The 12,344-nt window shown below is 42.1% G+C and overlaps 1 protein-coding gene across 1 annotated transcript; it reads right to left on the bottom strand.

Annotated features, from left to right (window-relative positions):
• Positions 1–206: 206 nt before the first annotated feature.
• Positions 207–6,172, bottom strand: fam219b (family with sequence similarity 219 member B). Its single transcript, XM_017717196.2, has 6 exons — positions 5,972–6,172; positions 4,632–4,743; positions 4,302–4,395; positions 2,428–2,502; positions 1,739–1,787; positions 207–1,552 (listed from the first exon to the last, which is right to left on the bottom strand). The coding sequence occupies exons 1-6, from the start codon at positions 6,068–6,070 to the stop codon at positions 1,403–1,405; spliced, it is 579 nt and encodes a 192-aa protein (XP_017572685.2). The 5' UTR covers positions 6,071–6,172; the 3' UTR covers positions 207–1,402.
• Positions 6,173–12,344: the final 6,172 nt, after the last annotated feature.

Below are 12,344 nucleotides of genomic sequence, written 5' to 3'. Positions count from 1 at the left end.
AATGCGTCTCCTAACAACCACCTGGAAGGCCTGGGAGACACCAAATATAACACACACACACACACACACACACACACACATTTATATATAGCTGTTGTCGGAAGAAAACCTTGTATCTCCATTTTTGACATTTTTCAGTTTTTGACATAATCTGAAAATGCCTGTTACTCTTTACATGGTATGCAAATTTCATGACAAATAGACCAAAGGAAATGGCCCAAAATCAAATGGAAAGATGTCTGGTTCCATAGACTTACAATAGAAGTACAGTCGGTCTTTTCCTTCTCCTGTAAAGTTACCATTTTGGAGATACAAGGTTGTTCCGATAACAGCGAAATAAATGTCATAGCTACTCTATTTTTTTTGAAAATTGAAATTTGGAAATTAAATGAATAGTGGACTTTGACTTCTGCACTGTACTGTGCATTGTGACGCACGGCAGGGCAGCAGATTGGTGACTTCTCTGCTAAAATGCACCTGCTGAACCTTGTAAGTAACTGTTGAATCATGTGTTTCAGAGAAGGAAAACTTACCATACAGTGCTGGACTAAGCCCTTCCAGGACCTAAAATCATGACCCCTGACCTGGTGTTATCAGTCTCAGTGCTGCTTCCCTCTAATCCAACACGTGATTCAATTGATTCAACAGTTATTGATCACATGTGCTGTTTCCAGAGTGTCTAACTAGAGAATCATAAAAGTGTAACACTGGGACTGGGACCAGTATAACAGACTATGTGCCATATAAAAATCATTCTCAAAATGATAAATGTAACCTAGAAATTCCTAAACTGACCACAGCTACCCCAGCCTGCTCATTAATAAGAAGAAATTGGTCAATGCAGTCAAGACATTTGGTGTTCTGCTGAATCTACTTAGATGGTTTGAGTTAGAGCAGCATTACTCGTTTCTCCTGAAGATGAGGTGGGCTAGTACTATGAATTAGCCCGAACAGGACAAGACCTGCATCAAACCGAACTGCATTTCCTGACTGCTTAGGCATGAGCTAAAGGTTAGTATGATGACAAGGTGGTGCAGGTTTCCCAATAGCACAGAAGGTTTAAGTTCATCTTAAATGTCAAAGAAGGGAAATCAAAGTCATACCATTTTGCGATAAATCTCTCTAGCACTCTTAGGAAACCTCCTTTAAAGTAACATCAGAAGCACCGTGCAGTTTTGAAGAGCCTTAAGTCGGCAAAAGTGCTATGCTATGTTGGGAGAACGGTATGAAACGTAGCAGCACCGTCATTACTGAAGCTCTGGAACCTCACAGGAGCTCGACAAAATTTTGAGCTGTTCTGAAGTCCTGAGCTCCAGATGCCTCGGGCACGGTTCCATCTGCTGGAAGGCAGCTTCTGCAGGTCCAGTGTGGTGGGTGAAGGGTTAAAGGTTGTACGTGATTCTCACTGAATTGAGCAGGATGGGCTGTCTGAGCAGCAGCACACCGAGGAGCCCATGGCTTTTGGAGGAATGAGGTCCAGGTCTTCGTCATCGGGGATTTCGTCCAGCCTGTAGCCGTCCTTCAGCAGCTGCTGGCTTAATTCCGGGTGCACCTGGAGGAGAGGAAGTGAGAAGATATGACATCACAACACTGAGGAACACTTGATCAAACATGCTACACTGAAACATTGGCTGGGTGTACGTTAAATGACTTAAACTCTTCTTAGATTTCTAAAAGTAGGAGTAATCATCATTTGATTTAATAACGTATTACTCTCATCTTTCTCAGCGCGTCTCACCTCTGCAGAGGAATATCCAGAAGAACACTGGGACTCCAGCTCCACGTCACTGAAGTGGAAACAAGCAATAAACAGATGAGAAACAGTCAGTCATTCTCAGCACTGCAGTGACACTGATGTGGTGGTGGTGTGCTAGTACAAGTGAATCACCATCCACTCTATTACATACATCTACCCTTTTGGTTCACCTCGTTTATGTTAAGTCAGAAACTTAAGTCCAGCTCTTGGCTGGATATTTTTGGTTGGTGGACTATTCTCAGTCCAGCAGAGACACTGAGGTGTTTAAAAACTCCAGCAGCACTGCTGTGTCTAATCCACTCAGACCAGCACAACCCATACTAACAAACCACCACCACCACATCAGTGCTGAGAATGATCCACCACCCAAATAACTGCTCTGTGGGGATCTTCTGGAGGTCCTGACCACTGAGGAACAGAGTAACAGTATGCAGAGAAACAGATGGACTACAGTCTGTAATTGTAGAACTACAAAGTGCACCAAAATGGCAAGTGGAGCTGATAAAATCGACAAAGCGTGTAGATACAAGTATATATAATGAAGAGGCCGGTCGATGTACCCTCAACAATAAGAAGTTAATAAGTTCCAAATCTACGCACATCAGTTCAGCCTCTGCTATTTCACACCATGAGGTAATTGAAGCACCACAAAGTAACATTTATCTGTTTACCTGTCTGAGTCCAAAGATATGAGCGTGTCTTCTGCATTCTGGCTAAGTGCTGCATATCCCTTATTGAACTTCACACTGAAAAACAAAAACAAAAAACAAATCCCATTTCAAACATTACTCAAAAAGCCTGCTACTTGATCACAATGTAAAACTTAAAAAATCTTCTCATCTTTCATTGCAGCTTGCATGCATCTGTGGAATGAGGAAATCAAGTTGTACACACCCAGAAAATGCTTCACCACTCTGTCTAATCATTACTAAACTGCTTTTATGCTTGTTTGTTAAAGAACCAAATTACCTTTACTCACTCGCCTATTGTGCAAGTGGAAAAAAAAGTTGCTTTAAATCCTTTGGCAGCAATTCACTAACTGGGTTTAAGAAAAAAAGTGTAAATTTTAAATCAGTTGTTTTAAAATCCAGCCCAGGTGTAATGATGTGAAATGCTCTGTCAGATTTGTTCACACTGGTGGTGAAAGGAACCAGATGTCCGAAATGCCTCCAAAAGCCTCCTCACAGAAAGTTTTTATATGAGGTAGTAATTAAGCACTTTGATATCTGAGTAACTGTTTTACAATAGTCTTCAGAGAAGGTTTAGTGCATCATATACACTATATTACCAAAAGTTTTCACTCACCCATTCAAATCACTGAATTCAGGTGTTCCAATCGCTTCCATGACCACAGGTGTACAAAACAAAGCCCCAAGGCCTGCAGACTGCTTCTACAGACATTAGTGAAAGAATGGGTCGCTCTCAGGAGCTCAGTGAATTCCAGCGTGGTACCGTGATCGGACGCCACCTCTGCAACAAGTCCAGTCGTGAAATTTCCTCACTACTAAATATTCCACAGTCAACTGTCAGTGGGATTATAACAAAGTGGAAGCGATTGGGAACGACAGCAACTCAGCCACGAAGTGGTCGGCCACGTAAAATGACAGAGCGGGGTCAGCGGATGCTGAGGGGCATAGTGCGCAGAGGTCACCAACTTTCTGCAGAGTCAATCACTACAGACCTCCAAACTTCAAGTGGCCTTCAGATCAGCTCAAGAACAGCATAGAGAGCTTCATGGAATGGGTTTCCATGGCCAAGCAGCTGCATCCAAGCCTTACTTCGGTGTGGGGTTGTTTTTCAGGAGTTGGGCTCGGCCCCTTAGTTCCAGTGAAAGGAACTCTTAAAGCTTCAGCGCCAAGAGATTTTGGACAATTTCACACTCCCACCTTTGTGGGAACAGGTGGGGACGGCCCCTTCCTGTTCCAACATGACTGCGCACCAGTGCACAAAGCAGGTCCATAAAGACACGGATGAGCGAGTTTGGTGTGGAAGAACTTGACTGGCCTGCACAGAGTCCTGACCTCAACCCGATAGAACACCTTTGGGATGAATTAGAGCGGAGACTGTGAGCCAGGCCTTCTCGTCCAACATCAGTGTCTGACCACACAAATGCGCTTCTGTAAGAAACGTCAGCAAATTCCCATAAACACACTCCTAACTTTGTGGAAAGCCTTCCCAGAAGAGTTGAAGCTGTTATAGCTGCAAAGGGTGGGGCAACATCATATAAAACCCTATGGATTAAGAATGCAATGTCACTCAAGTTCATATGCGTGTGAAGCCAGATGAGTGAATACTTTTGGCAATATAGTGTATATGTTTTGGTGTTTTATTGGTGTTGGAGACATTGTGCCCCCTGGTTCCTTTTCACCACCACTGTAAAGAAATCAGAGTCAGTACGTTCCTCCACAATGAATCATTTCACACCAAACCAATTAGAATGACCTTCTTTACATCTTAATGACTGAATTATGCAGAGAACTGGGAAAAAAACACGGAACTCCCTTTTAAATACTATCAAAAGGACACCGAACTGCCATTCGCTCACTTTTTAGCCCCATGCCTGGGCTGCTGCATGACCGGCCCACCGGATGAAAAGCCTTTCTTCTTCAGCACTCTTCTGGCCATCTCTCTGTGTTTCTCTACACAGAATTGGGCACAGAAAGGAACATAAGATAAAACCAAAGGAAAACCAACACATTTATGCATCAACATAATTTAACATCAATTTTAAGCTCTGAACATCAAGTCAGAAATCTCCAATATAGGAAAGAATAAGGAGACATTCAGTCCTGAAATCCTCTGTCAGCACTGCTCTCTCTCATGACACAGAAGGCAATGTTCGGTCATTTCTAGTTTACCATGAAGCTCTACTCACGTAATTTGGTATGTATTGCAGGAACTTTGGACATAATATAGGGTCCTCTCTTCTCCACTGGTCTATTCCCTCCATCCAGAACCGGTTTGGGTCTGCTGCTGCTGCCCGGCTTCTAGAGATAAAAATGATTTAACATGATTTTAATGTTAAAGTTAATCCAGAACGAAAAAATGCATCTTGCTCCTGTCTGGAAGGCTGGTATGTTAAAGGGAAACTCCACCTATTTTCCAGAAAACCTTCCTAATTAAAAGGTTGAGATGTAAACAAAATCATTCAAGAGCGTTTGGGTGTGAAATCTTGTCAGAGGAACCGTCCACTTCTCAATGCTCCCTCACAGAAAGCCATTAAATGAAGTGGCTGGCGGATCGCCGACACGTTGCTGAATGATAGTTTTAAGATCCAAGTTTTGCCTTAAAATTAATTTTAATTCATTTATTTTGATCCATTCATGCATCCATGCACATGCAGGCCATTTCAAAGGCAAGATAGCATGGAAAAAAACTTACATTTTTAAGATTTATGCATATTTTACCATCATCAACATTAGATATAAAAGCTCAAAGGGCACGTGTAGGGTCACTGGTGGTTTTGGATAGTAAATAAAAGGGGTATATTTGCGTTGTAGACATGGTGACACCTGGTTCCTATCACCACCACTGTAAAGAAATCTTAGTCTCTACAATGAACCATTTCTCCACCAAACCACTCAGTGTCCATTAACATTTGAAGGACTGAATTATTCAGAATTTCTGAAAAATTGGTGGAATTCCCCTTTAAGCAGCTTCTTGCAGGAAAAGGCGTAGCAAGCTAACTAGTTAGCTTAGCTAACCTAACCACAAATAATTGCTCCTTTTTAAGTTACATATATCCAGAGTAATAGTGACAGCTACAAAGAAGGCAGAGATGAACTTCGGGGCTTTGAGTTCAAGCAAAATCGCACATTTTAACAACATTGCACTCTTGGACAAGCTAACGGTGGCTAACTAACGTTAGCCTCGTCAGATGAAAACATTACCGTTACAGTTCAACTTCGAGCTGCATCTCTGTCAAAATAACTCATAACTACCCAAAACCAGCTCGAATTCAACCTAAGACTGATCTAAAATGTAAGTGTAGAGGCTGTTTTCAAACGAAGCCGAAAACGGCTTATTCGCGCTCGAGTTCCAATTTCCCCGTTCCACCTTAAATCCCGCCGTAGTTACAGTCTTGCGCCTCAGGCTACAGAAGCGAACTGCTGCACCATTTAAGGTGGAACGGGGGAATTCAAACAAGAAGCTGGCTGATGGGAAACCAGCAGTCTCTTGTTTCTCTATCTATCCAGCCAACTTAGTGAAACTGACCGTTGCGGCCGGAGACTCTGCCAGCAGACCGTCCTTCTCCTGCTCCTCCATGATGTCGTTCATGCTGGAGCCAATTAAGCGAGAACAGTCGTGGCTCATAAAGCGGAGCCGAAGGAACCCATGATCTCACAGCACAGCAGGCGCCAGCAGCGAGAACACGACAACAGGAGGGTTCTCAACGGGGCCAATGTTTGGGGTAAGGGGTTGGAGGGGCTCGCTGCTTCTTTTTATTTCAAAATAAAAGTCCCTAACTCTCTGATCTGCCCCAAACCAAAGACTGTATATAGGCTTCATGATTCAAAGCCCCACCTTTTTAAATTTAACCCATCCCTGAAACACCACACACACACTAAGGGGCAGTGAGCACACTTGCCCGGAGCGGTGGGCAGCCCAAACTGCAGCGCCCGGGGAGCAATTGGGGGTTAGGGGTCTTGCTCAAGGACACCTCAGTCATGGACTGTCTGTGCTGGGGATCAAACCGGCAAAGTGCTGCTGTCTGTACTGCAAAATGTCTTGGAAAGTTAAATCTAGCTGTTAGACCTGATATTTCTCATTTTGCTGCTGAAATATTTTTAAATCTCGCCAACTTTCCAGTTACACCTGGCTCAGCAGCAAAAAATCTCGGCGTCATAATTGATTCAGATTTATCATTCAATCAACACATAGGCAGCATCACTAGGACAGCTTTTCTACATCTTCACAACATTGCCAAGATCAGAAATGCCCTGTCCCTGCGTGATGCAGAAACACTAGTACATGCCTTTATTACTTCCAGGCTAGACTACTGTAACGCACTACTGTCAGGATGTACGAGCAGGAATTATGCAAACTTCAACTGGTCCACAACGCCGCAGCCAGGGTCCTCACTAAAACTAGAAAATTTCATCATATCAGTCCAGTGCTATCATCACTTCATTGGCTGCCTGTTAAATTCCGTATTGATTATAAAATTGTTTTAGCCCTACATGGGCTCGCTCCTGAGTACCTGTAAGACCTTATTTCCCATTAAGAGCCATCACGACTACTCAGATCCCGGAGTGCTGGCTTATTAATAGTTCCTAGAATTCATAAGGCTGCAGCTGCGGGAAGAGCCTTTTCTTATAAAGTCCCCAAACTCTGGAATGATCTTCCAGAAACTGTTCGGGACTCAGACACAGTCTCAATCTTTAAAACTAGGCTGAAAACTCACTTGTTCAGTTTAGCTTTTGGTAGTTAATGTTCCCCCTTAGATAAAGGCAGCAGATCCAGGGGTCCATGGACACAGGGAATTATAGTAAACTGAGACGCTGGTGCTGTCGTCCTGCAGCTCGCACGCGGTCACTCAGGTTTGTGGACGGTGGAGAGGAGGGATGCCAAACTGTTTCAGAGTGCTGCCATGTCTGTGTGTCCTTCTGGTTCTCTCCTTTTAACTAAGATGTCATAGTTAGATCTGCTGGAGTCGTTAGCCACACTCTGTAAATGTCACATTCCCTGTTTTACATATAAACAAACAGAATAAAACTAATTCCATCTCTTTACCTTTTTCCGAGGATACCACCGCTCACATGTCCGGCCGGACACTGAAGGTTGACTGACCGTCGAGCTCTCCTACTACCCACTTCAGACCAGCTGCCCACGCCCCAGCTCCCGCCACCTGCCTTGGACTAGCTGCCCACCCTACACTGATGTTCTCATAGACTCCTAGCTATCACTACTACTAATACTACTGCTATTAATATTAGTAGTATAATCACTTGTAGGACCCCCCCTGGTGAGCCTGGTTCCTCCCAAGGTTTCTTCCTCAGTCCTGAGGGAGATTCTCCTTCCCACTGTTGCCCCTGGCTTGCCCACCAGGGGTTTTTACATTCTTGTTAAAACTCTGTCTTTTCTGGAATTCTGTGAAGCTGCTTTGTGAAAACTTCCATTGTAAAAAGCGCTACAAATAAATTTGATTTGAAATTTTAAACTTATTTCTAACCATTTAAATTGCTTCAAGTGAAATGATCTCACTAAACTGACAGACCATTAAGGAATATGCTAGAAACATACAAAACTATCAGGTAACCTCATACAGAGTTCAGACACGCACACTGGGCAGACGCAGGAAACACTGTGAGCATGTCACCAGCCCATCACAGGAAGGTCACCAGCCCATCACAGGTAGAACAGGCAAACTCCACACAGAAAGTACCCTGGTTGCCCAGCTAGGGACTGAACCCAGATCCTTCTTGCATGTTCCAAAAAATTTGAGATGGGGGCCTGTTTACCGCTATGTTTCATCACCTCTTCTTTTAACGGCACTCTGTAAGCGTTTGGAGACGCTGCTGTAGTTTAGAAAATGAAAAGTTTTCCCATTCTTGTTTGGTCTATGATTTCAGCTGCTTATCAGTTTGGGAGCAATGCTGTTGTAACACATGCAGAATGTGGTTTGATATTTCTTGCTGAAGTAATGAAGGCCTTCCCTGAAAAAGACGTGGTCTGGATGGCAGCATATGTTACCAAAACATGTATATATTATTCAGCATTAGTGGTGCCTTCATGCGCACTAATGCACCCCTGTACCATTATGAATACTGGCTTTTGAACTATGAGCTGATAACAAGCTGAGTGGTCTTCAGCCTGGAGAACACAGTGTCTGTGATTTCCACTACAGAATCATGTCTGTTTTTAATGCAGTGCCGTCTGAGGGCCCAAAGATCAGGGCCTTGTCCCATACATACAGAGATTCCTCCAGATTCTCTGAACCTTTTAATGTTATTATGTACTGTAGATGATGAAAAGCAGAAGTTCTGTGCTGTTTTATGTTGAGAACGTTATTCTTGAATTGTTCCACTATATGATCATGCAGTCTTTCACAGTGGTGAACCCCTCTTCATCCTACTTCCGAAAGACTCCGCCTCTCTGAGATGCTCTTTATATACCCAATCATGTTACTGATCTGTTGCCAATCAACCACCAGGTGTTTCTTTAAGATGACACAACTTTGCCAGCCTTTGGTTTCTCCCGTCCCAACTTTTTTGGAATATGTTGTTGGCATCAAATTGAAAACAGGCATATATTTAAAAAAAAACTATAAAATATCTCACTTTCAACATTCAGTATGTTGTCTTTGTGCTATTTGTTTATGAAATATAGGGTTTAAATGATTTGCACATCTTTGCATTTGGTTTGTATTTATATTTTGCACAGCTTCACAACTTTTTTGAAAATGGGGTTGTAATTAAGACCCAAATCACTTAAAAATTCACCATTTAAATACCTTCAAGGTTAATATTTATACAACCTAAGAGAATAATACTATTTAAAGAACTTTAAGAAGACAGTCAGAGTTTCAGCCACATATTTTCATGGTTCATAAAGTTTTATAAACGTTTCCCGCAGTCACTCAGCAGAGCAGAGACATGATAGAGAAGCAGAGCCTGACCTGGTCCTCTAGTGTGTATTTGAAGTGCTGGTTGGCTCACAGATAGAACCTTATAGAACTAAGTTAAAGTTTGAGTTTGGAGACAGAACCTTTTTGTTTTCTACATAAAGATCCCAAAAATGCACACAGCTTAACCTCTTAAACTCCTTGGAACCACCGGTGGTTCCAAACCGCACTTCGTCATGTTCTTCATAACGTTCATATTCCATGAGCTCCATTCAGAAGCTGGGCGTCGTGTGAGGCTGTAGCTCTTCTCTCCAGTCTAATAGACTGTGATGTCATTTTAAACCCTTATAATAAAAGAAGCTGAACTTTGTTTTTCTACTGAAAGTCGACCCGTTTTTCCCCAAATCTGGGCTCTAAACTATAAACAGACGGCGTCTCTTCAGTGATCTGCTCTGGAAACATCACTTTTATAAAATAACACAAAGAGCGTCGGAGATTTTTTGGCTTTCAGCAGTAAATTGTAAGCCCATAGTGATATGTGTAGATCATAAAACACGTTCTATTGATTTCAGGGGATCGTTTACAGAAAATAAATAAATAAAATAAAACTTGCATTTATTTCATGCAGTTACTGAATAATTTGCCTTACAATTTGGTCAAATTCAGATGGACAAACCAAAACATACCCTGGAGAATAAGAGGTTTAAAAAAAACACCTCACGTAATGTTAAGAAATGGTCACAGAATAAAATAAGAATCTATGAATAACTCAAATTTGACGGAAATGTCAGACCTTATAATTTCAACATTAGTCTGAACCTGAGCTCTGGGATCGGATAACTGGAGCTATTACACTGAAAAAAGTCGGTATTATGTCGTGTTTAGGTGTTTAGGTGTTTAGGTAATGTGTGGCCTGCATTTTTCCATGTAGATGTAATATTTGTCATTCATGAGGAACCAATCCATGAAATTCAAAGCACATTTGTTTCAATGTACGCAAACACATGTACTTGAATTGAATTGAGAACCATTTGTCTCTGTGTTTTTCCATACTGTGGAATTAGACCTCTGCATTTAACCCATCCATGCAGTGAAACACCCACATACATGCACACTAGTGAACACACACACTAGGGGACAGTGAGCACACTTGCCCAGAACAGTGGGCAGCCCTATCCACAGCGCCCGGGGAGCAATTGGGGGTTAGGTGTCTTGCTCAAGGACACCTCAGTTATGCACTGTCAGCCGAGGGGATCACACCGGCAACCTTCCGGTCACAGGGCTGGTTCCCTAACCACCACGGCTTTACTACTTTTTCTCTGGACACAATAAAAGTCTCTCCCAAAGTTTGAGGCAAAGTTGCAAAAGAAATAAAAATTAAATACATAAAGAAAAGAAAGAGACTTCACTCAAAACATATTAGCACATTTTATAGACATAAAATTAATAATGAAGTCAATTCTCTCATTATTAGATATCCTTATGATAACATACACAATTCCCCATCTCTCTACATTTCCTCCTCATTTCATTCCCCACTCACTGCTAAGTGGATCGTTCTCCATTTGGAGTGGGAATTCCGGGTGGATATATTTAAAAAAATTTCCTGAGTAATCTTAATCTGTCCATTAACACCCACTATTGTCATATATGCTAAAAGGAGATCTGAACTGCAAACATATTGTACCGTCACTGGTGTTACACCGTATTCATGCAACAGCAGTGACGGTACAATATGTGACTCCAGTGACTCGCTGGTTAAAACTGAGGCAGACTCACTGGTGATCAGGCAAGCTTGTGTGTTTAAAATCACTCAGAAAAGTGATAATATGGCATTATTTTGACAAAATATTAGGCACCCATCCATTAAGGCACAGAACACTGGTGACATATAGAAGGTATGAGCTGCCTGATAAACAACATTATTGACAAATTCATGAATTATAGTGAGCAGGTGGGACTCGCCTTCTCATGCCTCGAGGTGCTTCCTCTCTGAGGAGCCTCGACCCAAAGAAGCAGTTTAACACAGTTAAAATATAAAATAAGAGTCCTGGTAACACCAGTGACCAAAATCTCAGAATTTTTAAAATCATATTTTTTAAATGCAGTGTAATGTTAATGATGCAGAAAGTAAAGATAAATCTGTTTTTATACATTTTAATTAAAAGTTAAATGTTGTTTTTATATTAAAAATGGTTTTAAACTGGTCTTGTGACGAGCCGCTTTCCAGACACAGAGTGGCTATGAAACGGGATAAAAAGAGTAAAATCAGAGGAATCGTAAGGGAAAAGTGTTATTTAATCTTAGGCCAACTGTGTAAACGTATATACCAGTTTGGAGCTGTGGCTCATATTTTAAGCATCTTTTCAACCGCTGCAACCTTTGTGACATGGTTTCCCCTCCAAATACAGCATGACCAAAACAACTATGTGGTCAATCTGAATGTAATTAAAAAAAAATTATAATAATATTAATGCATGGGTGCATTTACAGAGAATGACCACAAGGTGGAACCAGTGCAAACCACTTACCCTGAGCAGCAGTGTTTACAAGCCTTATCAGATTAGCAAAGCAATGTGATTACTGAGCCTTATTGTATTAAACCAATCAAGTCTGTTCCACGGCTTCAGTAAGTGGACGGTTCTCTGTAAACACACACACAAACTGTAGCCTCTCATCTCGTCCCCCACGCAATCATTCACTCTCTGCTGCGGTGATGAATTGGTGGTGCATTACTGAGTCAGTGAGCTTATGCACTATTTGTCCAGAAGTTTGTGGACACCTGCTCACCCAGCGCTTCCTCTGAAATGAAGAGTATTGGTGGGGTGTTTGGCCTCTTTCGCCGCAGTAACAGCCTCTACTCTTCTGGAGAGGCTTCACACTAGTTGTTGAACAATGCTGTGAGGATTTGACTGACCACAAGTGAGGTTGGATGGTCAGTTCTGGATCACAAGCTCATCCCAAAAGTATTGGATGGAGTTCCATCATTCCAGAGAACGCAGCTCCACTGCTCCACTGCTCCAT

The sequence above is a fragment of the Pygocentrus nattereri genome, chromosome 7 (genome assembly GCF_015220715.1).
Source record: "Pygocentrus nattereri isolate fPygNat1 chromosome 7, fPygNat1.pri, whole genome shotgun sequence".
NCBI classification, from domain to species: Eukaryota; Metazoa; Chordata; class Actinopteri; order Characiformes; family Serrasalmidae; genus Pygocentrus; species Pygocentrus nattereri.
This window is presented reverse-complemented; position numbering and strand designations above follow the sequence as displayed.